Source organism: Zingiber officinale, chromosome 8B, assembly GCF_018446385.1.
Source record: "Zingiber officinale cultivar Zhangliang chromosome 8B, Zo_v1.1, whole genome shotgun sequence".
NCBI lineage: Eukaryota > Viridiplantae > Streptophyta > Magnoliopsida > Zingiberales > Zingiberaceae > Zingiber > Zingiber officinale.
The window spans coordinates 29,481,070-29,508,243 of record NC_056001.1 but is presented as its reverse complement, the minus strand read 5'-3'; the positions used below and the strand labels follow the sequence as shown (position 1 = coordinate 29,508,243).

Genomic DNA, 27,174 nt, shown 5'->3' with positions numbered 1-27,174 from the left:
CTGACACCATACATTAACAGGGCATGCATAACCCTAACAAGACAGTAGAAGCTTCTGACGTACGATTCGTTTGTCGACCATGTCTCGTGTCAGCGACACTATCTCCTAGAAGGATATCGAGAGACATAACAGTGGTCCCGCTACTTGGCTAAGTGGGGTAGCCGTTCGACCGGGACTCCTCCGCTCCGTTGATGGCCAGGTCCCGTTACTTGGCCGAACGGGATAGTCGCTTTGTTGGGATTCCTCCGCTTTGTTGACATCAGCTGCTCTTCCTTGCGGTGACTGAGTATAGTAGTGTGCCACTCTCGTTCAGACAAGTTTTTCTGTCTCCTTAGCGTCTTGCTACTTCACACTGAGCGTCTGGCTGTCTTACCGTATTATTCGAGCTAGACGGTTGGTCCGTTCGGACACTTATTACTCGACCGGCCTGATTGCCTCGATCGACTGCTGTAGCTGTCCTCCGCTCGGGCACCATAGGTGAGCCTCTTGACACTTTAGTATTGATTATCTTAACTTTGACTTTGACTTTCACTTCGACAGTTGACCCATACTAGATGAGCCTCTTTCTATAGCTGCATCAGTGGATAAAAAAAAGGATGAAACACCTCTCCCCATACTTTGTGGTCATTGATTTATCTCTTATGGGCCATTATTATACTCATGGAGAATTGATCCAACAAAAATATTTTCAAAGTAATAAATAAATAAATTTTATATATAATTTGTTCTAAGTTTTGATATTTTTTTTAAATATAGAAACGTCACATTAATGTTGGGAGGGAGATAAATTGAGAGAGTCCAAGTGGCAAGTACTTAGGTGGAGATATAAAAAAAAAACTAATGAAACTCTCCCTTGAGTTTTGATCCCTCACAACTACAGTCTTATCCTAAATATTAATCATTAAACCATGCCCTTGATAAAATGTCATTATTGTTAAAATACCTCTAAATTTTTTTCCCTTCATTAATAAATGAGTAATTTAATCATTTTAAATATAACTCCTCAAGCTTTAATTGAATTACTGTTAATGCAAGTTCATTGCATTCTAAGGTAGACGCATTCAAAAGTTCCCTTCAAATGACTCATCTTGTCTCCTTTTTGGTTTTATATAAGGCTGATTGAAATGATAGGAGTTAATGAGATGCACAAACTCCAATAATATGATGAATATCTTATTTATTTATTTATTTTTAGGAAATCCTTCACTTATATATGCATTTTGATATCTTGAAGTATGGGCTCGAATAGAATAGTACATATCTATTATAAATATGTAATTTTGGATTTAATATGCAAATGCAAGTTTTATTAGTTAGAGAGTAAAATAACAAGAAGTTTAACAACCTTCAAAATATTTAAAAAGATATTTCTAAAAGAATGTATGAATATATTTTTTTTAAAAAACTTTTACAAAAAAAAACTTTTATTGTAAAAAAAAAGAGATGAGATATTTTATGGGTTTTGAAATTTTATGAGATGTATTGTTAATTCAACTTATAACTGTTACCATCTATGCTATGCTCAATTTTTGAAATTATGAGGTTGTTCTTAAACATGAGGTGAAAATTCGAGGGGGTGAAATGATTTTTTGCCGGAATTTAAAAAGAGTGCGCAAAATAAATTCGCAGCTTCTTCATCGTTTCCCCTTTAAACGGGTAGGTTTCGCATTCGATGCGACGTCTTGTCACAGTAAACCCTCCATTTCAATCTCGAGCTTCGAATCTGGCAGGCGCCTGTGGCATGGAGGCAACACTATAAGCCGCGGCGGTGCCTCGTCTTCTACCTCTCGTCTCCGGCGGACGGGCGGCAGAGGCAATATATCGCCGGAGATACACCTCCCTTTCGCTCACCTTCTCGCGCTTGATGGAGGGGAGTCCTTAATCGGCGAGCTCGCAGGTTTGATCTTTTCCCGTCCCAAAATGCCACTTTTGCTTAAAAATCTTCCCTTTGTTGATTATGCCCTCCAAAAAATCGCTGTATCGTTGTTTCTAGGCGTTTCTCGTGCCAATGACGTTGAGATTAGGTTTGTTTTCCTAATCGAGGTGTTTTTGCCGCCGATCTATCTTTTGATAAAAAAAAATGTTCCTTATTTGCTCTTACTATTGGATTTTGAACTTTTTGATGCATAAGTTTAGTGATTACTAGTTGCTTCTTTTTGCTTCTTCAAAAGCTTTATCACTTCCTTTTTTCTCTCTAGAGAAGATTGAACATGTAAAGTTGGTTCCGGAGTTCCTTTGCTATGAAAATGGCAAGTCAACTTCATCAATAAATACCTGTCTAACATATTCAATATTCCTTATCTCGGAGTTTCGTAACAGCTAATCTTGTAATTTATTATATATTTGAGCAGTTGTTTACTTGTTTGTTGGATCTTGACTTTTTTTTGGCTTAAAGGTATTTTGTTAGGACATTTTCAAAATCTTTGACGTTTTTTTGTTGTTATTACTCAGTTTTGGTAAGTTTTCATTTTCATGTTTTTCTTTTGTCATGTCTATCACATAAAGTTGCTTAGGCCTCTTTTTTTTTATATTTAGTGACGTTGCTTGCCTTCGAAGTTCATTTGCTTAGCTTGCAAAAGCATGCATATTTTGCAGTTTTTCTAGATCTTTAAATCTGGATCTGTCAGTGGTGCTTTTTGGCTGTGTTAGTAATTAAGCTGCATTCTACTCAGAGTTCTGCTAGGAGTTGTTAAACTATTTATTGAATTTGATGTAATGTCTAGCCATTAAGTTTAAGAACCACGTAGTTAACCCAAATAGTTGGTGCTGCCAGCCCAAGTATAGCTAAAGGGCCAAATAAATTTGCCAAGGGTTTCAGAGATGAGATTTTTCATTTTAGAGAGACCATTTTGATGTCTAGAGAGCATTAAAGGTGAGGAGTAGTTAGACACATGGATGATATCCCAAAATTAACGAATTGATCTCCATGTGAATCAAAGAAAAGGCAAGGTTTCCACTTTTCTCCATTGGCGTTGCTGGAGGAGTCTAAGGTGGATCGAGGAATATATTGTACACCTAATATCAATTTGTTATACTTTTATTTCTCATATTATATAGATTTAGATTTTCTCCATATGCCGAAGCTAAATCATATTGAATGTCACTTGTCTTTTTCTGTGTGTGTCTGTGTTGTTCTACAATGAGAGACAAAGATTCCACCTCGGAAACTTGTGGGTATGGGTAAGATTATTTTTTTACATTTCAGAAACACCAGCTTTGAATGTACAAGCACATAATCTGAGGCGGCAGATTGTAGCAGGTGGTATTAGTCATCCAGTGGTATAAGAGGCAATTGTGATATGGCCTTCTAATAGTTCAATTTTAGAAAGTTGAATGCATTTAATTTGCCTTAGCTATCAGGCATGTGAAGAAGGGGAAGCAGATCATGTTAAAGTAATCTGTGATTTGACTTCTCTTTCTCTAAAAGTTCCCGTGCATTATAGGATAAGGCCTTGAGCTAGTTCATAGTTGGGTAATGCCCACCACTGTTGAGGAAGATTTATGCGCTATCCCACAACACAAAAAGTTACCTTCAACACAAAGCCATTAGGGCATCTATCGGCAAGTTTTCTCAGAAATAATGGAACTAGAAGAAGTTACAGAAGTTCGTTGTCTATTTGCATCCTTTCTGTGCCTACTCAATGTTCTATTAAGGGAGAACTCTATCCATATGCATTAGTTATAGTTATTACTTTCGATCAAGTAGCGGTTTTCTTCTATTACAATGAAGATTAACTTGAAATATGTCGATATCTCTTGATAAACATGCACTTATATGAGCTAATCTATGTTGCTAAATACATTTACCTCCGTTAACTTGTGCTTTGCATCTTGCAGGACCATGATACTGCGACCTCTCAACATCTATGTAGCAGATTTATGCATCCATAGACACACCTACAATTAATGCATGTTACTGCACAGAATTGGCAATATTTGATTAAGTTAATATCAAGATTTTTTGTTAGGCAAATTAATACTGATTTACTACCATGGGTACTTGTGTATCAACATCAAAGAGAAGACCTAGATCCAGAAACCATTCTCTTCGGTTCAGAAGATCCCATGGAAAAGTTTCTGCATCAGTTCCTGATGCACCTGCTACTAGGAAAAGTCATATTGGAAATCAATTTGCTTGCAGCCAGTTTGTTCACGTTAAGTCTTCAACATCTTGCCGGAAGTCTAAGGTTTCCAGTCTAGCATTTCATCTCACACAACTGCAATGGCATCACAAGCAGATGGAGACAAATGGTATCAAATCTATTCACAAAACTTCCAGCTTAGTCCTCCTGTGACTTTATTTCTTAGTTTGCATATATTAATTTGATTAATGAGGAGCAACAATGACAAGATTTTGAAATTTTGCAGTGATGTGCCAAGAAGAAGTATGGTTTGATTCTGTCAGTATTTTGGAGTCCGAGTCTGATGATGACTTCAGTAGTGTTTGTGGAGGTATTATTTGAGTATATTGATCGCAACCTTAACAGTAGTAATGCTAAATGAGCAATATTTCTTAATCTTTCATATCTCTGTAGATGTTCATCCCTCTGTAAATGGTTCAGTTGGTACCCAATTTATTCCCCATGAGAATACATCCATGTTAGTAGATGCTGTCTACAAGCTCGAGGAACTTAATGAAGCCACTCCAACTATTGTGGCAGTTGAGCAATACATAGAAACGGATCAAGGCAAAACTGAAATGCATTTTAGCAAACAAGAATCAGCGAATGCAGATGGAGTGACACTGGAAAAGGTTGGTGAAGCAACGCATAGAAATCAGATTGAGAGCTGTAACAAAATGAAAAAGGTGTTGGAGGATATTTATGGTAGTTTCAAAGATATAACAGAAAACAGACAAAACACAGTTGAAAAAAATTGTGAAAGCATGCTGAAGCAGTTGACTTCATCTTGTCCACCTCATTTAGTTCCTTCCATCAGCTTTAATGATAAGGTCCAGCAGTTTCCTAGTGCTAGCCCACAATGTCAGAAAAGGAGATCAGCAGTGATCAGGCTTTCATTCAAGAGAACATCCAAAGATGGAGAAGAGATCTCTGAATTTTGTAAGTAAATCCATTGTTTGATTTGTAGCCCTTGTTAGTTGGACTTAAGTACGAGTATCTAGCAACACCTCATTTTCGATAAGGTTATTGATGCTGTGAAATAGTGTTGTCTAACATGGGTTTGAGAGGAACAGATAAAGGAGTCTTGAGTATTAGAAATTTCTTTAAGACAATACTATTCACTTAAATGTGCAAGGTCAGGATCAGACTCTGTCTCGAGGATGCTTTTCTTGAGCTATTGTTGTTGTGTGATAGCTTTCATAATAAGACCTACACATTCTGTCCATGATTTTATATTTTGACATAGGTTCTTCGAAGAACTATCTCTATCATCCTAGAGCAGGACTATCAGTTCCATTCTCATCTGGTGAAAAGCCAATGCAAGGATGCTGGTCCATCCTTGAACCTTCTTCCTTCAAGCTTCGAGGGGAGAGCTACTTCAGGCACGAATGTCATGTACTTATGATTATGTCTAAATTGCTTATGAATTTCAATTTAATTGATAGCATACGATGTTCTTATCCAGAGATAAAAAGAAAGCTTTTGCTCCCAGCTATAGTCCATACACTCCAATTGGAGTAGATTTGTTCTTCTGTCCACGTAAAGTAAACAACATCGCTCAGCACATTGAGCTTCCGCCGGTAAAGCCACATGAGAAAGTTCCCTCTCTGCTTATTGTTAACATCCAGGTATACTTGAATTTGTCGATATTTATATTTATTTTGTGCAAAAAGTTGTTTTTTTTTTCTGAATCATGAAAACTTCTACAAATTGACAGCTCCCAACTTATCCTGCTGCTATGTTTCTGGGTGATAGCGATGGGGAAGGAGTCAGCCTTGTGCTGTACTTCAAGGTGTCTGACAATTTTGACAAAGATATTTCTCTGCAGTTTCAGGACAGCATTAGGGTAAGTTGCTCCATAAGTTTGTACTAATCGATTGGCCACGTCTAAAATCCATAATTTTCCACAGCGATTCGTAGATGATGAAGTAGAAAAAGTTAAAGGGTTTCCTATGGACTCGATCGTTCCTTATAGAGAAAGGCTAAAAATATTGACCGGGTTAGTTAATCCTGAGGATCTCCATTTGAATACCGCTGAAAAGAAGCTTGTACAAGCTTACAATGAAAAACCAGTGCTCTCAAGACCTCAACACAACTTTTACGAGGTATACACCATATTACATGAATGGCAACAGAATTGTGATTCCAAGTGCATTTTGTATTTGAATTTTGAACCATATCGGGAGCCATGCATCAGTGTTTATCCAAAAGTTCTACGACTTGTTTGTTTTCTATGGAGTAGCATGATTTTTTATGAACTGTATTTTTGTTTGTATGCTCATGAGCAAAGAACTGTATTTTTGCTATTTGCAGGGTCCAAATTACTTTGAAATTGACATGGATGTTCATCGCTTTAGCTATATTTCGAGAAAGGGACTCGAAGCATTCAGAGAAAGGCTGAAGCATGGAATACTTGATCTCGGTTTGACCATCCAGGTAAGGTCAACCAAAACATTCACCCAACCAAGTCTATTAGTCATATAGACTGTAGAACTGTCATAAGTCAACCAAAAACATTTGGTTGGAGATCGACATTGGCTGTTTTGTGCCTGAACTTCGATCTCTCTGTAAAACAGCACAATCTGCTCTTTAAACTGTTTCCGGTTGTTTTCGATCAAAATGCTGCAACTTCTTTATGTTGTTGATCGACTGATGCAGGCACAGAAGCAGGAGGAACTACCAGAACATGTCCTATGCTGTGTGAGGATGAACAAAGTGGACTTCGTTAACCATGGGCAAATACCGACACTGATGATGCTTGACCAAGACATGAAGCTCGACTCAAACTCAAACTAGGATCCAAATAAACTTGGAAAACAAAATGAACTCAGGTCTGTCTGTTGTCATTCAGTTGGCATAGTTACTCAGACTACGATATGATGATGAGAAAATGACAGCATTGTCCTCGGCAAAGCGATGACAAAGCCGAAAAGAACTCATCTTCTTGTCGATGTAATAGTGTTCTTATAACTAGTGTTTATGAGGAAACTCAAGGAGTCTCCTTTTAGGGGTTTGCCATGATGCTAACAATAATTTATATTTAAAATTCTCAAATTCGAGTCGAAGTTGAATAAGTTTGATAATTTTTTCAATCAAATTTGAACTAATAATATTTATTTAATTATTCACGAGCTGTTTGCAAGCTGAATTCAAATTGAATTCTTGTTTTTTTAAATATAATTTAAATATAAATATACTTAAGTTTAAATAATTTAAATTAAATTCAAATTTAAGTGATTTTAAATTATAATTTAAAATTTGAACTAATAATATTTTCGTTGTATTCTATTGAATTGAGTTTGACTTTAATTAATGAATTAATGAATTAATTAACTATTGTCCATATTCATTTAAATGTTCTTTTTTGGTGATAACTAAATACCTGATAAAATGATTGAAAGAATGTTTATTAAAAAAAGAATATTTATAAAAAATAAAAATATTTTTCAAGTCTTGTTTTTTTTTTTTGAAAAAAAGGGAAAATTAAATATAATGCCAAGTTTATTTGATTCGTTATGGTTTCCTTAATTAGCACGAGAAGCGCGTTAAACTCCTCTTTCCAGGCTCTCTTTCCACTGGGACCCACTCACCTTCCCGGCCTACGGGAAGGCTTGGCGTGGGCCCCTCGTCGCTGCCTCCGTCGTTCTCCTTTCCCCTTCTTCCTTCTCCTCTCTCTTTCTCCCGCTCGCTCCCCTCCTCGCGCGCGGGAATCTCCGAAAAGGTACGATCTTTCCCCTCTCTCTTCATTTCTCCGCTTGTTCTTTTGATCTCGCCTAATGTTCGGTGTGGTTCACGATTCGATCGATTTCGTAGGGTTTCTTGCGTTGTGCCTGTTCAATTTGTTTTAGCTTTGGGATCTGGTAGAGGCATCGAATGTTTCTCAGAGTATTTTAAGTTTGATGCAATGTAGCCGTCGCTGAGCGTGGTTTTGTTATTTGGATGTTCGACTTGTTTGGAAGCTTGTATTGTTTTTTTCTATCCTTTTTGTGGTAAAGGATCTCGTGAAAGTTTGGATCTTTATGTTTCTTAGTAAGGCCTATTTGTTCTTTCAACATATAGGCCATAAAGCAAATAGTCTTTGCATAAGATTTCCTTTTTCCTTTTTTTATGTTCTGTAATAAGCAAATAATCGATCTTACACACCATGTTGAGCACTAAGTGCATTTTTCTTTTCACCAACAAGCAGATTTGCTCGTGATAATCCATTTTCCCTTTTTCTATGAGAGTGATAAGGAGGGTTGCTGAATAAAAATGTTCATCTAACAATTCTGGTCTTTTATGTTTGATTATAATCTGCTTCAGTAAGGTGAATTGTGGCGAGTTCTAATTCGAAATATCTTCAGGCGATTTTCAGTGATTTGATACATTTTTCTTTGTACTTGACTTGTGAAAGCAGTAGTCTAATTGCTTCCTATTGATCGTGAACATCTTTTGAATGGATGTTCTTGACTCAGTATTGAAGATGAACTATGTTTCTTTTACCTTTTCTGTAATTCTTTACATTTATCCTTTGTTGTTCTTTATAGTTTATTAATCTCCTTCAGTGCCAACATATGGATTTATTATTTTACATAGAAAGAATCCTGAGATATTTGTTTTAAAATTTTCCACATAGTTTCTTAAAATATACATTTAGATAGAACTCAGAGGCGAGACCTATTCGACACAACATGGACTTACTGACTTCTTTGACAATTCTTTTAGAGCTGCTTTGAAGCAATTCGATGAACAACAAGAAAGTAAGGATTGAAGAAAATTCTATAGTTAAGATGACTATTTGTAGTAGTGTTTTACTCTGAGATTTGAGGTAGATCTTTCGCTTAATAATCATAGACTACTATGCCATAATTGTTTCTCGAAACCTTTGTCTTCATGTTTATTAGTGAATCTTTATGTTCATTGTCCCAAAATGTGATGTCAGTGTTAAATTTTATTTGGCTACTATAGTTCTTCCTCGCATCTCGGCTGTTGGTGTTTGATCTGGCTCATGGCCTTGTTCCTTGCAGAAGTCGATACAAATTACAGGTATTTCTTCTTCAAATGGGTGAGCAAAATCCCACTCCACCAGCAGCTCCTAAATCACTGGATCCTGAAAGAGAAGAAAGGACAAATGCAACCGCAAAAACAAAATGCGACGAGAAGTTTCTTCCTCGTTACCTGATGCCTTTGCAAGGTTCACGTCACGATTTATGCAAAACGCAGAGAAATATGGATACCGTCAGCTCACTGACTTTCTTAACTAGTAATGAGAACATTCTTTCTCGGTACTTAGTGCCTTCTCAAGGTTCTTGCCATGATACGTGCAAATATGGTCATAAGCATGAAGGCGAGGAAGCTTCGAGAAAGCACTCCTTTTCAAGGGTTTTTGGCAATAATCAGAACGAAGAGCACGATCAACTGAATTTCGTATCTGTGAAACATAGACAAAAGACAGACTTCACGAGTGTTCCAAACCAGAAATTGGAGATCAAGTCAAAGACAGGTCAGACAAAAGAACAAATCTCTGATAAGTTCAAACTCAACGAGGAGATTGATCTTCCACCTGATAAGATCATTCTGACTTTTAATTCAACTCTCAATCTGGCAGGCTTGGAGCTTAGTTCTCCAATAAATGAGCAAAAAACTATCGCATCTCTTGACAATTCAGCTGCAGCAAAAGTTGACGAATCTATTGAAAATGGAATTGATCAGCATGAGTTAGTTAACACAGAAACAGTGTTAGTTCATACACCGGTAGCTGTGGAACTTGAAAGAACAGCCATACAGAGTGAATTTTCTTTTCACAATGATGCGCTCATCGCTGAAGTAGGCGAGTTACCTAAGAAACTTATTGGCTTAAAGTCTAAGGTTTCATCAACTGGTAAGGGAAACACTGAATTTGAACATGAAAGAGCAAATCCATCGGAAATATTTTCAGTAGAGACTACTCCAATTGCAGATGATATTGTGCCTGGTGAGTGTCAAACACCAAATGGAGAACAGGAATCCTATAATAAACTGATAGGCAGCAAGGAAACTGTTCATCGATCATCTAAGGAGCCATTAAGTTTGAAATCGAAGAACTACAAAAGCAAACAATCTGCTAAGCAAATACCAGCTCGTGAAGAATTAGCATCTAAACAAGCTTTGGGCATTAAGCTGAAGACACCACTGGAACTTGAAAGAACAGCCATACAGAATGAATTTTCTTTTCACAATGACGCAGTCATAACTGAAGTAGGCAAGTCAGCAAAGAAACATATTGACTTAAAGTCTATGGTTTCATCAACTGCTGAGGGAAAAACTGATTCTGAATATGAAAGAACAAATCCATCAGAAGTATTTTCAGTAGAGCATACGAGCATGGAATTGATACCTCCAACACCATTCACAGATGATATTGCGCCTGGTGAGTGTCAAACTTCAAACGGAGAAGAGGAATCCTATAATAAACCAATAGACAACATGATGGAAAGTGTTCATCGATCATCTAAAGAGACATCAAGTTTGAAATCAAAGAACTATAAAAGCAAAGAATCTGCTAAGCAAAGATCTAGTCGTGAAGAATTAACATCTAAACGAGCTTTGGGCACGAAGCTGAAGACACCTCTGGAACTTGAAAGAACAGCCATACAGAATGAATTTTCTTTTCACAATGACGCAGTCATAACTGAAGTAGGCAAGTCAACTAAGAAACATATTGACTTAAAGTCTATGGTTTCATCAACTGCTGAGGGAAAAACTGATTCTGAATATGAAAGAGCAAATCCATCAGAAGTATTTTCAGTAGAGCATACGAGCATGGAATTGATACCTCCAACACCATTCACAGATGATATTGCGCCCGGTGAGTGTCAAACTTCAAACGGAGAAGAGGAATCCTATAATAAACCAATAGACAACATGATGGAAAGTGTTCATCGATCATCTAAAGAGCCATCAAGTTTGAAATCAAAGAACTATAAAAGCAAAGAATCTGCTAAGCAAAGATCTAGTCGTGAAGAATTAACATCTAAACGAGCTTTGGGCACGAAGCTGAAGACACCACTGAAACTTGAAAGAACAGCCATACAGAATGAATTTTCTTTTCACAATGATGCGGTCATCGCTGAAGTAGGCAAGTCAGCTAAGAAACTTATTGACTTAAAGTCTATGGTTTCATCTACTGCCAAGGGAAAAACTGATACTGAATATGAAAGAGCAAATCCGTCAGAAGTTTTTTCAGTAGAGCATACAAGCATGGAATTGATACATCCAACACCATTCACACACGATATTGTGCCTGGTGAGTGTCAAACTTCAAACGGAGAAGAGGAATCCTATAATTTACCGATACACAGCATGATAGGAACTCTTGATAGATCATCTAAGGATACATCAAGTTTGAGGTTGAAGAGTTATAAAAGCAAAGAATCTTTTAAGCAAAGGCCTATTCGTGAAGAATTAGAATCTAAACAAGCTTTGGGCATGAAGCTGAAGACACCACTGGAACTTGAAAGAACAGCCATACAGAATGAATTTTCTTTTCACAATGATGCAACCATCGCTGAAGTAGACGAGTCACCTAAAAAACTTTTTGACTTTATGGTTTCATCAACTGTCGAGGGAAACACTGATTCTGCATATGAAAGAGGAAATCCATCAGAAGCATTTTCAGTAGAGCATACAAGCATGGAATTGATACCTCCAACTCCAATCACAGATGACATTGTGCCTGGTGAGTGTCTAGCATCAATTGGAGAAGAGGAATCCTATAGTAAATTGATAAACAGCAAGATGGAAACTGTTCATCAATCATCTAAGGGGCCATCAAATTTGAAATTTAAGAAGTGTACAAGCAAAGAATCTGCTAAGCAAAGACCTAGTGAAGAATTAGCATCTAAACGAGCTTTGGGAGTGAGGCTAAAGGCACCACTAATTCAAAAAACCCATGCATTTAATATCAGCACGCCTCAAGCTTCATTCTCTCTAAAACATATCCACCTGAAGAGTTTGAGCATACACGACAAGAAAAAGAGGGAGCTGAACAAGCCAAAGATCCGAATTAAGGAAGTTGGAGACATTAGAAAACATAAAGTTGTAGAACTGCAAAGATATGCATCGAATGGGCCAAATATTGTCAAGGTGAATTCCGCATTGAAGAAAGCAATCAAAGTCGTTAGGTCGGAAAGTGACCATGACAATCCAACAATTGCCTGTGATGCAGTTGCCTTTGTTGCACCAAAAGTGATCATTGATTCAATTTCACCCCCTTCTAAATCAAATAACAACGCCACCAAAGCCGTTGCATGCTTTAGGAAAAAGAAAGTCTTGGAAACTTTTTCACCTCCATCCAATCCATCCATTTATTCAAAAGGAGTACCTGGTCAAAGGAAGCAAGAGAAGGAGAAGATAATTAAGGTTGCTGATAATTTGCAAAATGTTGTAACCGAAGTGATTGAGCCATTGCCAACCCCTTCATCTAGCAAACCTCGGTTTACCAGGGTACCAAGCTTTAAGCTGAGGAAGAATATGACAATTGCACCTTCTTTCACCATGAACAATCAAGCAAAAGCTTGGAAAACTTTTGTCAAGGGGAAAAACACCCGTGCCAATGAGCCTAATCTGGAGAAGATAGATCTTAAAGCATTGAGACAAAAACTTAGGAAACTCGGATCGTTTTCAGACAGGAAAAAAGAGCATGCAGCATCTGGATCTCAAAGGAGTGGAGGCAATGAACCCTTTTGGCTTAATGAGGTATCCCAGGCTCGGAGAACCTTCGGAGATGTTCACAAAGTTGAAAGGCGGAGTAGATCCCGGAGAGTTAGTTTTGACTCAGAAGACAAAGTTGGGTCATCTCTCAAGTTAAATTTCAGTAGAGGTAAGATTGCAAACCTTCAGCCTAACAGCAGCTCTCCTCCAGCATGGCTCACATTTGGGCGAGCTAAAATGGTTGGTGATTACCAGAATGCTAAACTATCACCAACAAAGAGCTTCAGAAGCTGGATGAAATCAGATGTTGGAGGCACAAGTACTTCTCCCTCAAAGTCCATCAAGGTTATTTTACGACACAAACATGCTGATGATAAGAAAGTTGAAAAAAATTTGTTCAACCATGTGATTGAGGAAACTGCAAGCAAGCTTGTTGAATCTAGGAAAAGCAAGGTTAAGGCCCTAGTGGGCGCTTTTGAAACTGTCATTTCTCTTCAATAAACCACTGCAGCAAGACTACTTTCTGATGCTTTGTAAATACTCACAAATCATTTGACTGGCTTTTGTTAGAGGGTCTTGGGGAAGTGCATTGTATGGAAAGGGAGAAATTTGATAAATTTGGATTTGAGTTGCAGTGGCAAACTGTTCCTTGAGGCATTCTGTGAATCTGTATCAGTCAGTCTCAGGCGGTATGTCTTCCATTCTTCTGTTTCAAATGTTATTATTCAAACACAAACAATGAAATAATTATTCTGTATCATCTGAAGCTGTATTTATTTGAATGCATAGCTGTTGGGATGTATCACATTAACGTTAGATTATATGCTATGGTGCATTTCATATATTGTCGGGCAATGAAATAATTATTCTTATGAAAGATAAAGAATTAAAATTAAAATATCTATGTATTTAATGGTCCATTCGCTTGTCTTGGCCAGTTTACTCAGACCAACTTGCCCGTCCTACTAGGCTCAACTTGGATTGCTTAGATTATTTGGACCGATCGACCAATTCACACCCTCGATTGCCTAGTTGGGCTAATCCTCGACTTGTCCAATCTAATTATATGATTAAAGTTAAAATGGCCTTTAATCCAATGCTAATTAATGAAAGAAAAAACACAACAAAAGTAACAATATGACTAGGAATGAAGAGGGGAAAATCAATAAAATAATTTGTCATGTCAATTCTATCTTTTTTGCGCTAAAGTTTGCTGGCGATAACTTTCAACTTGATGTGTCTAGCAAAAATAAAGCAAACCTACATTGATCCATATCTAATAGAGAAGCATATATTAATTAATGGAGCAATTATTATGGGCACAAGTAAGGTAGGGATCTATCAAGTCAAGTTTTGATTATTTGTAGTACTTTTAACTCTAGATGACAATAAGGATGAAAGAATATATATAAGTTCTATTAAAAGGGGAGACAAAAGAAATGAACTTTGAGTTGCCACTTTGCATTGATTATATTTGTAATCAATGAGATGAATGATTTCATTTTTCTACTTTCTTTATGCTCATCAAAGTTATGAACAATGACCTTCCCTACTTTATCAAACAAGATTCATTTTAACATATGAAAGCAAGAAAGCAAGGTTTGAAGTTTTGTTCTTAGTTCAATTAGGGGAGGTAGAAGTATAAGTGTAAATAGAAAAATGACTCGGAACAAACTGCGAAGATTATTCTTTCTTTATACCAAAGGATCAAATTGTTGTTTAAAGTAAGATAGGAAAGAAAATAATTTTAAAAGTCTATTAAATAGAATATCAATGTTGAGATGGCCGAGTTGGTCTAAGGCGCCAGATTAAGGTTCTGGTCCGAAAGGGCGTGGGTTCAAATCCCACTCTCAACAGGTTTTTTATTAAACGGACGAGATCAACGGCCGATCATTATTTTTTCAACGGACGATATCAGATCAGGTTATCGTTAAACATTTCGATCAACGGCTGTATATAATTCTCTCTTTAGTTAAACAATTTTTTATTAAACAGACGAGATCTAATTTAAGGTACCGATCAACGGCCGATTCATTATTTTTCAACGGACGGGATCAGATCAGGTTATCGTTAAACATTTCGATCAACGGCTGTATATAATTCTCTCTTTAGTTATTATGTCAAACTCTAGGGTTGACTCGCCGCCGGCCGTTTTAGGGATCGTTCAAGAAATTTTCTTTCTGTTTTTTCTTCGGAAATGGTGAAATTTCCTCCTTGTTTTTATTTTTGATTTGCTCGAATCATCGTCTTTCAAAAATTTCTCTTTTTTTCTTGGAAAATGGTAAAATTTCCTCCTTGTTTTCATTTTTGATTCGCTCGAATCATCGTCTTTCAATAATTTCTCTCTTTTTTCTTCGAAATGGTAATTCCTCCTCCTTGTTTTCATTTTCTATTTCCTCGAATCATCGTCTTTCAAGAATTCTGATAAAATTTCCTCCTTGTTTTCATTTTCGATTTCTTCGAATCATCGTCTTTTTTCTTCGAAAATGATAAAAAAAAATTAAAAAAAAATCCTTGTTTTCATTTTCGATTTCCTCGAGTCATCTTCTTTCAAGAATTCCTCTCTGTTTTCCTTCGAAAATGGTAAAATTTCTTCCTTGTTTTCATTTCGATTTCCTCGAATCATCTTCTTTCAAGAATTCCTCTCTTTTTTCTTCGAAAATGGTAATGTTTCCTCCTTGTTTTCATTTCCGATTTCTTCGAATCATCGTCTTTTTTCTTCGAGAATGGTAAAATTTCCTTTTTTTTTTTTTTTTTTTTCATTTTCGATTTCCTCGAATCATCGTCTTTGATCTTTTGTTTTGTTTCTGCTGGATTAGGTTCTTCCCAATCTTCTCGACCTCGACGCCGTCGACAGCCACTCCGAATTCGACGCCACCATCCGTTCTTTCTTCTCCGACGGCTACTACTGTCGCCTTCCCAGACTCGTCGATCCTGTCGCGGGATAAAATCGGGCCCGCTCTTCCCTCTACCGACGGCGCCGCCGAGTTCCTTCCGGTACTTCCTGCACCGGAAACGTCGCCGGATTACCGCAGCCGCTACCGCCGTCGTTCGACGTACAGAGTAAGGCCGGCGATTGCTTGTCGGCGCAGGTCGGATTGCTGGGTCTCACGGTGCATATTTTCCTTCCTTCCCCTAAAATCTTCCTAAATCTACTGATTAATCTAAATAAATAGAGAATCAAATGTTCCCAGAGATGGAGCAAAAGCTTCAGGTTGTAAACATTCAGAAGTAAAAGCCCGCCAGAAATGGAATGATCCTGAGTAGAGGAGAGTAGTGGAATGATAATGAGTATAGGAGAGAGCTGTCCCAATGTAATTATAATGTGCCACTCTTTTCTTCATCAGAGTCTCATGGTTCCTCCAGGTGGCCGGAGGCGTTCAAATGTGAAATTCACTATGGAAGTGGAATGCTACGAGTTGAATTTAAGTTCGCCCTCATTACCCTATGCTCTGTGAGGAATCTTTTCTGGAGGTTGAAGATGGTTCAGTTGCAACAGCCACTCCAGAAGCTTAGAAAACTTACAAGACTACTAAGAGCAAACACCTTCCACAGCATACGGAGTAAGAAAAAATGAAATACAATTATTTTTTATACAAAATGTATTGAGAAATATATCACATCCAATAAAATCAATCTTCATAAAATTTTCTAAAAAATATTAGAAAAAAATAATAACCTTATAATGATAGAAGGTACTTAGAGGGTCTAAAATAGCGACTATGACTCCTCTCGGTTTGGCTCTGATTCTGACTCAGGTAAATATATAACCAAAGGAAGTGATTCCTGGGTTGTCTTCACAGCATAAGTTTCTATACTCTCCTTATCAACAAATGTATAGTTAGGTTCAATAGACTTCCTATCATCAAGAATACCTGCATCATCAACACAATCTACAACAACAATATTAATAGAGTTAGAATCAACTATAACTATTTTATCACAACACAAAAGACTAGAGGAGAGTCATGTAAAGCTTCAAAATTAGAACAGTTAAAAGTTCTATAATCCATCTCCTCCAACACTCGATACTAGTCGGAATGACCTTTAAGGAAAGCTAACTTTAAGGAAAGCTAACTGAAAACTTGTGTTTGTTACTTGGTGATGGATGCTACAATTTGATCTATTTGCAATTTCCGACTTGATTTTCAACATCTTCTTGTTTTGCTTAGACATGATAAGATGTTTATTGTTCTATCATTTGTTGCAAAAACTTCTTCAGATCTTACCATTCTAGTTGACTAGGGGTATGAGCTTTTTCACTGAATTCTTGAAATGTTCCCTAGGGAACTGACACAATCTGATTGGACTAGATGTGACCATGTAGCAAAGGATCATCCGAAAATCCCTATGGATTTTGATATATTGGATATGGCTTAGTGAAATGACTTTGTGTACTTTCATACCCGAAATGTGACTGATCCATCCAATTAGAATTATAGGCATTTGAAAATGTTTCATGCCTATTCTACTTCTCTATAGGTGGGAAATATTGAAGTTCAGGCTGATAACATTGAGTCTGAGGTTGATAATAATGAGGCTCGGGATGGTAGTATTGAGGTTGTTTAGGCTGATTGTATTGACTCTCTATCCTACCTTAAAAATGTTGATAATATAGATCCATGATTAAGATTTTTTTTGTTTTTACAGTAAAACACTAGAAAATAGGATCAGAAGACATACGAATATATAAGATCAAACATATGGACATCAAAATATTAAAACACTCAACAACAACAAAAATTCAAATTTTTTTATGTATAAATAGAAAACAATCATAAAATTATCAAACACCTCTACGCTCCCCGACAACATTACCAATTTGATAGAACATTTTGTCGTGACGCGTTTATAACCAATTAAGTATCGAAACCCCACTACACTAATATAGCATAAGGAATGACCCATATCATCTCTCACAAGGAATGTAGATAGTGAATTCTAATATTAGGATTGAATTGTTATTGGTTTGAGATTTTGGATTTTAGTTCTAATGGTAAAGTTGATTAACGAAAGACAACCTATCTAACCTAAACTATGATCTTAACGAATTAAAGAAGAACAAGAAATTAAGGAAACTAAGCATTTAATGAAATTTATCATCTACTTGCATTGAATAGAGAATTAAGGAAACTAAACTACAAATGTAAATAGACTTATAAAATTGGAAAGCAAGTAAACTAACCTAGTCTAACCTACTATTAAATACAAATCATGTTGGAAGATTGTTGGTGTAATTATTTTCGGATTAAGGTTGACAAATTTAACTAAACTCGAATAGATTCAAGCTTAAGTTTCAATTTTTGGATAATATGCGAAAAAAAGGTCAAGTAGATTAAAGTTGATCAAATACTTGACAATATGTGTGAGAAAAGTCAAGTAAGTCATAGAAGATCGGATACTTGACTGGAAAATCCTAACTGGAGGTTAGGTAAGGTAAAGTCCTAACTCAAGGGTTAGGCAAAGGAAAGTTCTAATTACGGTTAGATAAAGTAAAGTCCAAGTGAGTCAAGGAGGATCGCACGTTAGTAAAGGTAAAGTCCTAACTGTAGTTAGACAAAGGAAAGTTTTAACTGAGGTTAGGCAAGAGAAAAGAAAGTCCAATGAGAGTTGATAAAAAGAAAGTCCAAGTGGGTCAAAGGTTGACCGGACACTTGGTGGTCATAAGTCCAATAGGGAGTTGACATGAAACGAGGAAGTTTCGACGTAGAAAATTTTTAAAGGCCATAACTTTTGACCCTTTTCCTGATTGGTGGTTGCACCAAATCAGAGTGGTGTTAGGACCAAAAGTAGCTAGAGGGGGGGGGGGGGGGGGGGAATAGCTCGTCGCGTGCTCGTCGCTCGGCGTGGCTTGTTTCTTCAAGGATATGCAGCGGAAAATAACAGAAACAAACACACAACGCTAACAATGTTGGTTTACTTGGTATCCACCTCACAAGAGGTGACTAATCCAAGGATCCACACCACGCACGCACCCTCCACTATGAAAACACTCCTTTTCGGTAACTACCGAGGGCGGAGAAGCCCTACAAGACTCTCAGTACAAGAAGAAAGGAAAGGGAAACAAAATACAAGCGCAAAGCTTACAATGAGTACAGAAAACCCTAACCCTAGCTTCTCTTCTTGCCTTTGATCCGCCTCTTGACTTGGAAAGCTTCCAAGATCCTTCAAGAACCGGCGATCTGATCTTTGAGCTGTGGAGAAGTTGGCGAAAGATCCGGAGTGAATCGGAGAAGAGATCTGCCACGCCTGCAACTTAAATCGACGCCAACGGTGGAACCCGATCGATTCAAATGTTCCCAATCGATCGGGAGGCTTTGGATCGATCCATGGATCGATCGAGCGCCTATTGCGGAAACACGCTGGATCGATCCACGGATCGATCCGGCGCTTATCGCGCGAAGTGCGTCCCAATCGATCCAGCGATCGATTGGGACATCTGATCGATCCACGGATCGATCCGGAGACTCTCTGTTCGCTAAGGCTTGGATCGATCCAGCGATCGATCCGGCTCTGAATCGATCCATCGATCGATCCGGTGATAATTTTGCCCAAAACCAAGTCCCAAGCCTACCAAACCAACACCGGTCAACCTTGACCCGTTGGTACATCATGCCTAGCATCCGGTCACTCCTTTGACTGCTAGGACTTCCCACCAAGTGTCGGTCAATCCTTTGACCCACTTGGACTTTTCTAATCGTGTCAAGTATCCGATCACCCTTGACCTACTTGGACTTCCACGGATGTCTGGTCAACCTTGACCCATCTGGATTTCCTCATGCCAAGTATCCAGTCAATCCTTTGACCTACTTGGACTTCCCAACACCAGATGTCCGATCATCCTTGATCCATCTGAATTTTCCCTTGCCTGGCTTCACTCACCAGGACTTTCACCTAGTTTCACTCACTAGGGTTTTCCATCTGCCTAGCTTCACTCACTAGGACTTTCCATCTGCCTAACTTCACTCACTAGGACTTCCCATCTGCCTAGCTTCACTCACTAGGACTTCCCAGTCGAGTATCCGGTCACTCCCTTGACCTACTTGACTCTCCTTCAATCAGTATCTTATTGTCAAACATCTAAACTCAAACCAAGACTCAGCTTGGTCAACCAGGTCAACCTTGACCTGAGGGATGTTGCACCAACAATCTCCCCCTTTTTGATGTTTGACAATACCACAATAACACTTACAATCCCACATGTAAGTTAGGCTAATTCTATAGCCTCCTTCTTCATGCCACTAGGTAATGAACACATAAGTTAAGCTTTTCATTTTCCCCCTAAGAGGGCAAACTCCCTCTAGGTAATGAAAACCTAACTTACTTCCTTTCATTCTCCCCCTATTGGCACACATCAACCCCCTACTGATAAAACACATCAACCCATCTTTGGGCACACATCAACCCATGCCCCAATTTTGGGTATACATCAACAAATCCATTTGTTGACAACTCTCCCCCTGAAGAGTTGCTCATCGTTGTTCACAACATCACTCGTTGTGATCAACACGACAATGAAGGTCCCATACCCTTCATTTTTCCTTAATTTCTCCCTCAATGTAGACAAATACCCAACCTTGAGCATTTTCTAACCACTTGAGTTTCCACTTGAAATAATGAGGATATCCACTCCCCATTTCAAGTTCAAAAGCTCGTCCATGAGCATTTTCTTTAAAGAAGGTTAACCACCTTCCAAGGTTCATGAAAAATAATTTTCATGCCTTTAAAGAGTCCCTCCCCCTAAAGACATGGTGGTAACTTCTGTCATTGCACCAACAATGACTTGGAATCCCTAAACCTTTAGGAAACCCAGATTTTGAAGTTTTGAGGTTCAAATGTTCAAAATTTGAGACAAACCTCAACCTAAACTTCAATGAAGTCTTCCTTAACCATTCCATCCTTGTTTTCAACACGAAAACACCCTTTTTATGTATACAAATATATTTTAAGGGTTTGGAATGGTTACATAGACTAACCATGGTTCAAAGATGCTGAAGTTAGGCCTTCCCAGCCAAAATCAGCAACTTGGATCGATTGGAGTTGAGATCCAATCGATTGAACCAATTTGAATCGATCCACTGATCGATTCAGGATGTGTGGATCGATCGGCTGATCGATCCAGCAAGCTTCTGCTCGCAAGAGTTGCCTTCTGAATCGATCCACGGATCGATTCAGGAACTCCAATCGATCCATGGATCGATCGGAGCTCTGATAGTTGCTGAAATTCCATTTCAGTCAACTTCAGAAACCCCTAGAAAATTCTACAAAAATCCAAAAATCATGAAATTTCGTGTAGACATTATTTAGGGCATACTTAATCATGGAAAAATAGCTTTCTATGAAAATACTTTATATTTTCAAAGATTGACACAAACTTGAAAACTTGCAAAAACTTTAGCCTTTTCTTCAAGTTTGTGTCTAACTATTCAATGGTGATTACTATCAAAAGATAGCCTTCACCAAAGTTTTCCACAAACATTTTAAAAACATTTTCAAAACCAATATCCCATCATGTTCCTTGGGCATAATGCACATGACTTGTACATTAGCTTTCCCAATGATGGGAAAACACATAACTATGTGTTTTGATGAACCTAAAACCCAAAAGAATGCACTAAATCAACATCTTGAGCTTTGTTCATCATCCTAACATCTCACTTGTATCTAATGTGCACTAAAGCACATACAAGTCACCTTATAGTCTTTGTGAGATGTAGATTTTGGTTTTGCCCTAATCTAGGGATCATGCATATCTATCTAGGCATTTCAAAGATATTAGACATCCACCTAGGATGTCACTTGTTAATAAGTGTTGTTAAATGCCATTTATCCTTAATTACAAGGAATTAAACTAATGCATGATAATGTTATGGCATACATCAAAATAAAATAGCTTTCAAAAGAAGGATTCCTATAACTACATGATGTATGTATGACATGACATGGTATTTTTGTATTTTTCATGATAAGTCATGAATGCAAAATACAAATAAGATAAAATATGATGTCATGGCATATTATGAGCAAACAATCATGGCAAGGTTTAGCATAAATAAAATATACCTAGATTACCTATCTAAGTATCATTAATCTTAGCTAAACTTACAACTTAAACCTAGATTGCCCTAAAGTGCTTCATGAGAATGCCAAAGCCTAAATTGGCATTTCTACTTCCCTTGATTAATTTATGCCAATTGAAATTAAGCATATTCCTCAAATGTTGGCATATTTCATTTTTCCACAAGAGTAGCACTTTTAAATTAAGGCCCGGATTGCCTTAAATTTCCTAAGAGCATACCAAAATCCCAACTTGGTAGTTCTTATGCTTTCTCAAATTTTGTGCCATCAATTTTCCACCATTAGGCACATTTTACTCTTTCAAGGAGCAAATAATAATTCCATTTCATTTTCAAAGGTTAACAAAACCTTGAAAATGCTCCTTGAGTGTCAATTTCCTCAAAGTTGGGTTAACTACCCTTCTAATCGGAGTTGACACTCTCTAACCCATCTATGGGGTAGAGAAGATGCTCCTAGGAACCCAACACCTATTGGTGCTCCTTGGATGCTCTAGATATTCACTAGGGATAACTTCCCTAGATACCTTCCTAGTGACCTTGTTTGGCTTCTTAGAAGCCTTGGTCACTTTTTCTAGGTCAACTCTAGGGATAGCCTCCCTTGTGACCTTGTTAGTGACTTTCTTAGACTTCTGAGAGGTCTTAGTCACTTTGGTTGCAAAAATACTTCTAGGGATATCTTCCCTTGTATCTTTGACTTGACCTCTAGATTTAGGGTTTGTTCCATAGCTATATGGAACCCTATGATAACTCGGCACATCCTTTTTAGCTTTGGGTTTGTATCCCAAACCTCTATGGCCATTGGATGACTTTTGTACCCCTAAACCTAGGCTATGCTCATTTTGCCCTAATAGGATATTTTCCATCTTTTTTAGGGTCTTTTCTATTTTATCAAGTCTTGACCTTAAGACTTGATTTTCCATCACTAAGTCCTTAGTTTTTGGTTTTCCATTAAGTCCATGAGCATTTTTGTTTCTAGGCTTGTAGCTACAATCCTTAGAGTTCTTGCCTAGACTTTTACCTACATTCCTAGCCTTAGGTGTAGTAGTTTTGGCATGTAGGGCCACATGCTTTTCCTTAAAGCCCTCATGCTTCCTATTCTTATGGTAAATCGCATTAAAATGATAAAAAATAGAACTATCATGCTTTTTACCATAATGTAAAGGAGTAGGCTCAATAAATGTTACATTCTTCTTTACCTTGGAGGCTCCCCCTTGACTAATGCCTCCTTGAGCCTTGACCATCTTCTTCCCCTTGAGGCATTGACTCCGGTAATGCCCCTTTTGATTGCAAGAGAAGCATATGATATGCTCCTTGCTCTTCTTTGTTCCGGGAATGGTCTCCTCGGGCTTCTCCTTGCCCTTTTGCGTCACTTGACCCTTCTTCTTGGCCAAGTTGGGACACTTGCTCTTGTAGTGCCCACTTTCCCTACACTCAAAACATATTATATGATTTTTATTTTTAATTGAAACATTTATACCTTCTTGTGTAGGGATGGCACTTGCTCCTCCATTTGCTATTTCTTGAATTTCGGAGGTGGCACCATCTTCTTCTTCTTCACTTGACCCGGATGTAGAAGCTTCTCCTTCTTCTTGATCCGGCGTCACCAAGGATTGCTCCCCCTCAATCCTAGAGGTGGAGGCTTCATCATCTTGAACATGAAACAAGGAGTATGCTCCCTCCTTGTTCCCTTCGTTGCATTCCCTTGAGGATGAAGCTTCTTGGATTTCCTCTTCTTCGGAGGTTGAACATCTCTCAACCTCGGAGTCCTCCTCTTGGTCTTGCTCCAAAGAGTCACCCTCTCTGGATTCTTCTTGATCTCGTACAGTGGAGGGGATCTCTTCATGAAGCTTGGCCAATTTGCTCCAAAGCTCCTTGGCATCTTCGAATTCTCCAATTTGAGCCAAGATGTGGCTAGGCAATACGTTGACCAAAAGCTTGGTCACTTTGTCATTTGCCTCGCCCCTTTGAATTTGCTCCGAGCTCCATCTGCTTTTCTTTAGAAGCTTGCCCTTGGAGTTCGTTGGAGCTTTGAAGCCTTCCATTAGAGCAAACCATTGCTCTATCTCCATCATAAGAAAGTTTTCGATTCTTGATTTCCAAGAATCAAAACTCGTGGAAGTGTATGGTGGAGCCACCCTTGTGTCAAATCCAAGTCCATCTTGGAATTGCATCTTGAAGTTGAGCTTGATGAAGTCTTGAACTTGAAGAATTTGCTCCAACTTCTTCACCCTCTAGCTTTTCTTGATATGCTTGACCCTTCCGGCGATGATTCCGGTGAAGAGCGACCTCGCTCTGATACCACTTGTTAGGACCAAAAGTAGCTAGAGGGGGGGTGAATAGCTCGTCGCGTGCTCGTCGCTCGGCGTGGCTTGTTTCTTCAAGGATATGCAGCGGAAAATAACAGAAACAAACACACAACGCTAACAATGTTGGTTTACTTGGTATCCACCTCACAAGAGGTGACTAATCCAAGGATCCACACCACGCACGCACCCTCCACTATGAAAACACTCCTTTTCGGTAACTACCGAGGGCGGAGAAGCCCTACAAGACTCTCAGTACAAGAAGAAAGGAAAGGGAAACAAAATACAAGCGCAAAGCTTACAATGAGTACAGAAAACCCTAACCCTAGCTTCTCTTCTTGCCTTTGATCCGCCTCTTGACTTGGAAAGCTTCCAAGATCCTTCAAGAACTGGCGATCTGATCTTTGAGAGCGCTGTGGAGAAGTTGGCGAAAGATCTGGAGTGAATCGGAGAAGAGATGCCGACGACAACGTTCGCCTGCGGCTCGGCAACGGTCGGAACCCGATCGATTCAAATGTTCCCAATCGATCGGGAGGCTTTGGATCGATCCATGGATCGATCCAGGCGCCCGTGCTCTGGAAACGCGCTGGATCGATCCACGGATCGATCCGGCGCTTATCGCGCGAAGCCGCGTCCCAATCGATCCACCGATCGATTGGGACATCTGAATCGATCCACGGATCGATCCGGAGACTCTGATCGCTAGGAAGGCTTGGATCGATCCACGATCGATCCGGCTCTGGATCGATCCAGCGATCGATCCGGATGGATTTTGCCCAAAACCAAGTCCCAAGCCTACCAAACCAACACCCGGTCAACCTTGACCCGTTGGTACATCATGCCTAGCATCTGGTCACTCCTTTGACCTGCTAGGACTTCCCACCAAGTGTCTGGTCAATCCCTTTGACCCACTTGGACTTTTCTAATCGTGTCAAGTATCCGATCACTCCCTTGACCTACTTGGACTTCCACCAGATGTCTGGTCAACCTTGACCCATCTGGATTTCCTCATGCCAAGTATCCAGTCAATCCTTTGACCTACTTGGACTTCCCAACACCAGATGTCCGATCATCCTTGATCCATCTGAATTTTCCCTTGCCTGGCTTCACTCACCAGGACTTTCACCTAGTTTCACTCACTAGAGTTTTCCATCTGCCTAGCTTCACTCACTAGGACTTTCCATCTGCCTAGCTTCACTCACTAGGACTTTCCATCTGCCTAGCTTCACTCACTAGGACTTTCCATCTGCCTAGCTTCACTCACTAGGACTTCCCAGTCAAGTATCCGGTCACTCCCTTGACCTACTTGACTCTCCTTCAATCAGTATCTTATTGTCAAACATCTAAACTCAAACCAAGACTCAGCTTGGTCAACCAAGTCAACCTTGACCTGAGGGATGTTGCACCAACAAGTGGTACCTACTCTGATGCCAATTGTTGGATCATAAAGAAATGTTAGAAGGGGGGGTGCCTAGCGTTCGTCAAAAATCGAAACAGAAATCGAGTATGCAGCGAAAGTGAAAATTTGAAGCAATGCTAACAAACCAGTTTTATTTGGTTCAGAGCCTTCGTTGACTCCTACTCCAAGGTCCGCACGTGAGAGTGCTTTCGTTGGACAATCACTAATAAATCGCAAAAAGTATTACACAATTTAGTACATGAACTATAAAAAATACACACAACAAGGAAAATGAAACTGAGTCACAGGTTGTCGGAGGAGCTTCGTAGCGTCGCAAGAGCATCTTTAGAGTAACGCGCAATAGAACAATCATAGAAGAAGTCGTGTTTGGCTCTTGGTGGAAGTCTGCTTATATAAGCAGTTCCGGGCGCTCGGATCCCTTCCGGGCGCATGGACTGTGACGTCCACCAACCAATCAATGCACTCCACACAGGCGACGAGATAAGCTTCGGGCATTCCGGGCACCCGGACCAGTTCTGGGCGCCCGGACCAGCTCCGGGCGTCTGGATCCCTTCCGGGCGTCCGAATCCCTTTCGAGTGCCCGGACCAGCTCCGGGCGCTCGGACCCCCTTTTCCAACAACCCTTTTTATTATAAGAAAAAGTTAGTCCGATGCAAATAAAAATTATACTACCCTGCAAAACAAAGTTAGCACAATATGACAAATAAAGTAGTAATTAGATTCTATCTCCTCGAGACCAGAATCTAGTCAAGATCTCAACTTAGGTTTTCAAAATGGATCTAAGTTGGATTGACGCCTACTGTTTCCTCAAACAAGGAACACATCCTTAACAAAGTCACTCCCCTCCAATGACTTACCTTAACTTATCATTTTGCTAGACATCTGGTCAGCCCATCAACCTGTCTGGACTTCGTGTCAGCTATCCGATCGGCCCGTTGACCTAGCTGGATTTCGTGCCAAATATCCGGTCATCCCGTCGACCTATCTAGACTTTGTACCAACTATCTGGTCAGTCCATCGACTTAGTTGGATTTCGTACCAACTATTCGGTCAGCTTGTCAACCTAGTTGGATTTCTTGCCAGATATCTGGTCAGTCCGTCGACCTATCTGGACTTCTCCTGCACACTTGGTTAATTTGTTAGATCACAATAAACCTAACTTAACTTACTTTATCATTTATCAAAACCTGAGTTAGACCGTTAATGCAACACGCACCAACAATACCATCATCTCAACAAGAGGACCGTTATTTGATATAATTTTGAATTCCTAATAACATAACTGTGATACGTAAAATACAAATATCAGAAAAAGAAAGAGAAAAAAATATTATCGCTTGTACGTTTGTTATACGTGAATAATAAAAATTTGGACCAAGGTCCTTAGACAAAGACCTTATACCAATGGAGATATCTTCCTCTTTTAAATTCATGATCTTTTTCATGTGTTTTCAATGTGGGACTTTGTTTACAATCTTGTAACCTTAACAAATCCCCCGCAAACAAAGGATCACAGACCCCCCCTTATGCGGAAAGTCTATCCATTTGACGTTCGATCCTCGACCCACTAGGTCTTCTTGCCC

The 27,174-nt window shown here is 38.9% G+C and overlaps 3 protein-coding genes and 1 non-coding gene across 7 annotated transcripts; all 4 read left to right on the top strand.

Annotated features, from left to right (window-relative positions):
- The first annotated feature begins 1,633 nt into the window (after positions 1–1,633).
- On the top strand, positions 1,634–7,242 carry LOC122017365. 2 transcript variants are annotated; one of them, XM_042574961.1, is made up of 10 exons: positions 1,634–1,897; positions 3,838–4,251; positions 4,369–4,452; positions 4,536–5,060; positions 5,368–5,503; positions 5,587–5,749; positions 5,839–5,967; positions 6,032–6,226; positions 6,435–6,557; positions 6,780–7,242. In XM_042574961.1, exons 2-10 carry the CDS (start codon positions 3,993–3,995, stop codon positions 6,915–6,917), a joined length of 1,752 nt encoding a protein of 583 aa, XP_042430895.1. In that variant the 5' UTR covers positions 1,634–1,897; positions 3,838–3,992; the 3' UTR covers positions 6,918–7,242. The 2 variants fall into 2 exon arrangements, with proteins under 2 accessions (XP_042430895.1, XP_042430896.1); XM_042574962.1 differs by lacking the exon at positions 1,634–1,897 and adding an exon at positions 3,495–3,604.
- A 444-nt stretch (positions 7,243–7,686) lies between these two features.
- On the top strand, positions 7,687–13,609 carry LOC122016932. Its single transcript, XM_042574369.1, has 3 exons — positions 7,687–7,842; positions 9,128–9,603; positions 9,709–13,609. Exons 2-3 carry the CDS (start codon positions 9,162–9,164, stop codon positions 13,290–13,292), a joined length of 4,026 nt encoding a protein of 1,341 aa, XP_042430303.1. The 5' UTR covers positions 7,687–7,842; positions 9,128–9,161; the 3' UTR covers positions 13,293–13,609.
- A 957-nt stretch (positions 13,610–14,566) lies between these two features.
- On the top strand, positions 14,567–14,647 carry TRNAL-AAG. Its single transcript has one exon. It is a non-coding gene; the product is annotated as a tRNA-Leu (tRNA).
- Positions 14,648–14,921: 274 nt separating this feature from the next.
- LOC122015816 lies at positions 14,922–16,215 on the top strand. 3 transcript variants are annotated; one of them, XM_042572871.1, is made up of 3 exons: positions 14,922–15,520; positions 15,611–15,883; positions 15,986–16,215. In XM_042572871.1, the coding sequence occupies exons 1-3, from the start codon at positions 15,372–15,374 to the stop codon at positions 16,056–16,058; spliced, it is 495 nt and encodes a 164-aa protein (XP_042428805.1). In that variant the 5' UTR covers positions 14,922–15,371; the 3' UTR covers positions 16,059–16,215. The 3 variants fall into 3 exon arrangements, 2 of the variants coding, with proteins under 2 accessions (XP_042428805.1, XP_042428804.1); XM_042572870.1 differs by having other exon boundaries at positions 15,611–15,904; XR_006120978.1 differs by having other exon boundaries at positions 14,929–14,991; positions 15,611–16,215.
- Positions 16,216–27,174: the final 10,959 nt, after the last annotated feature.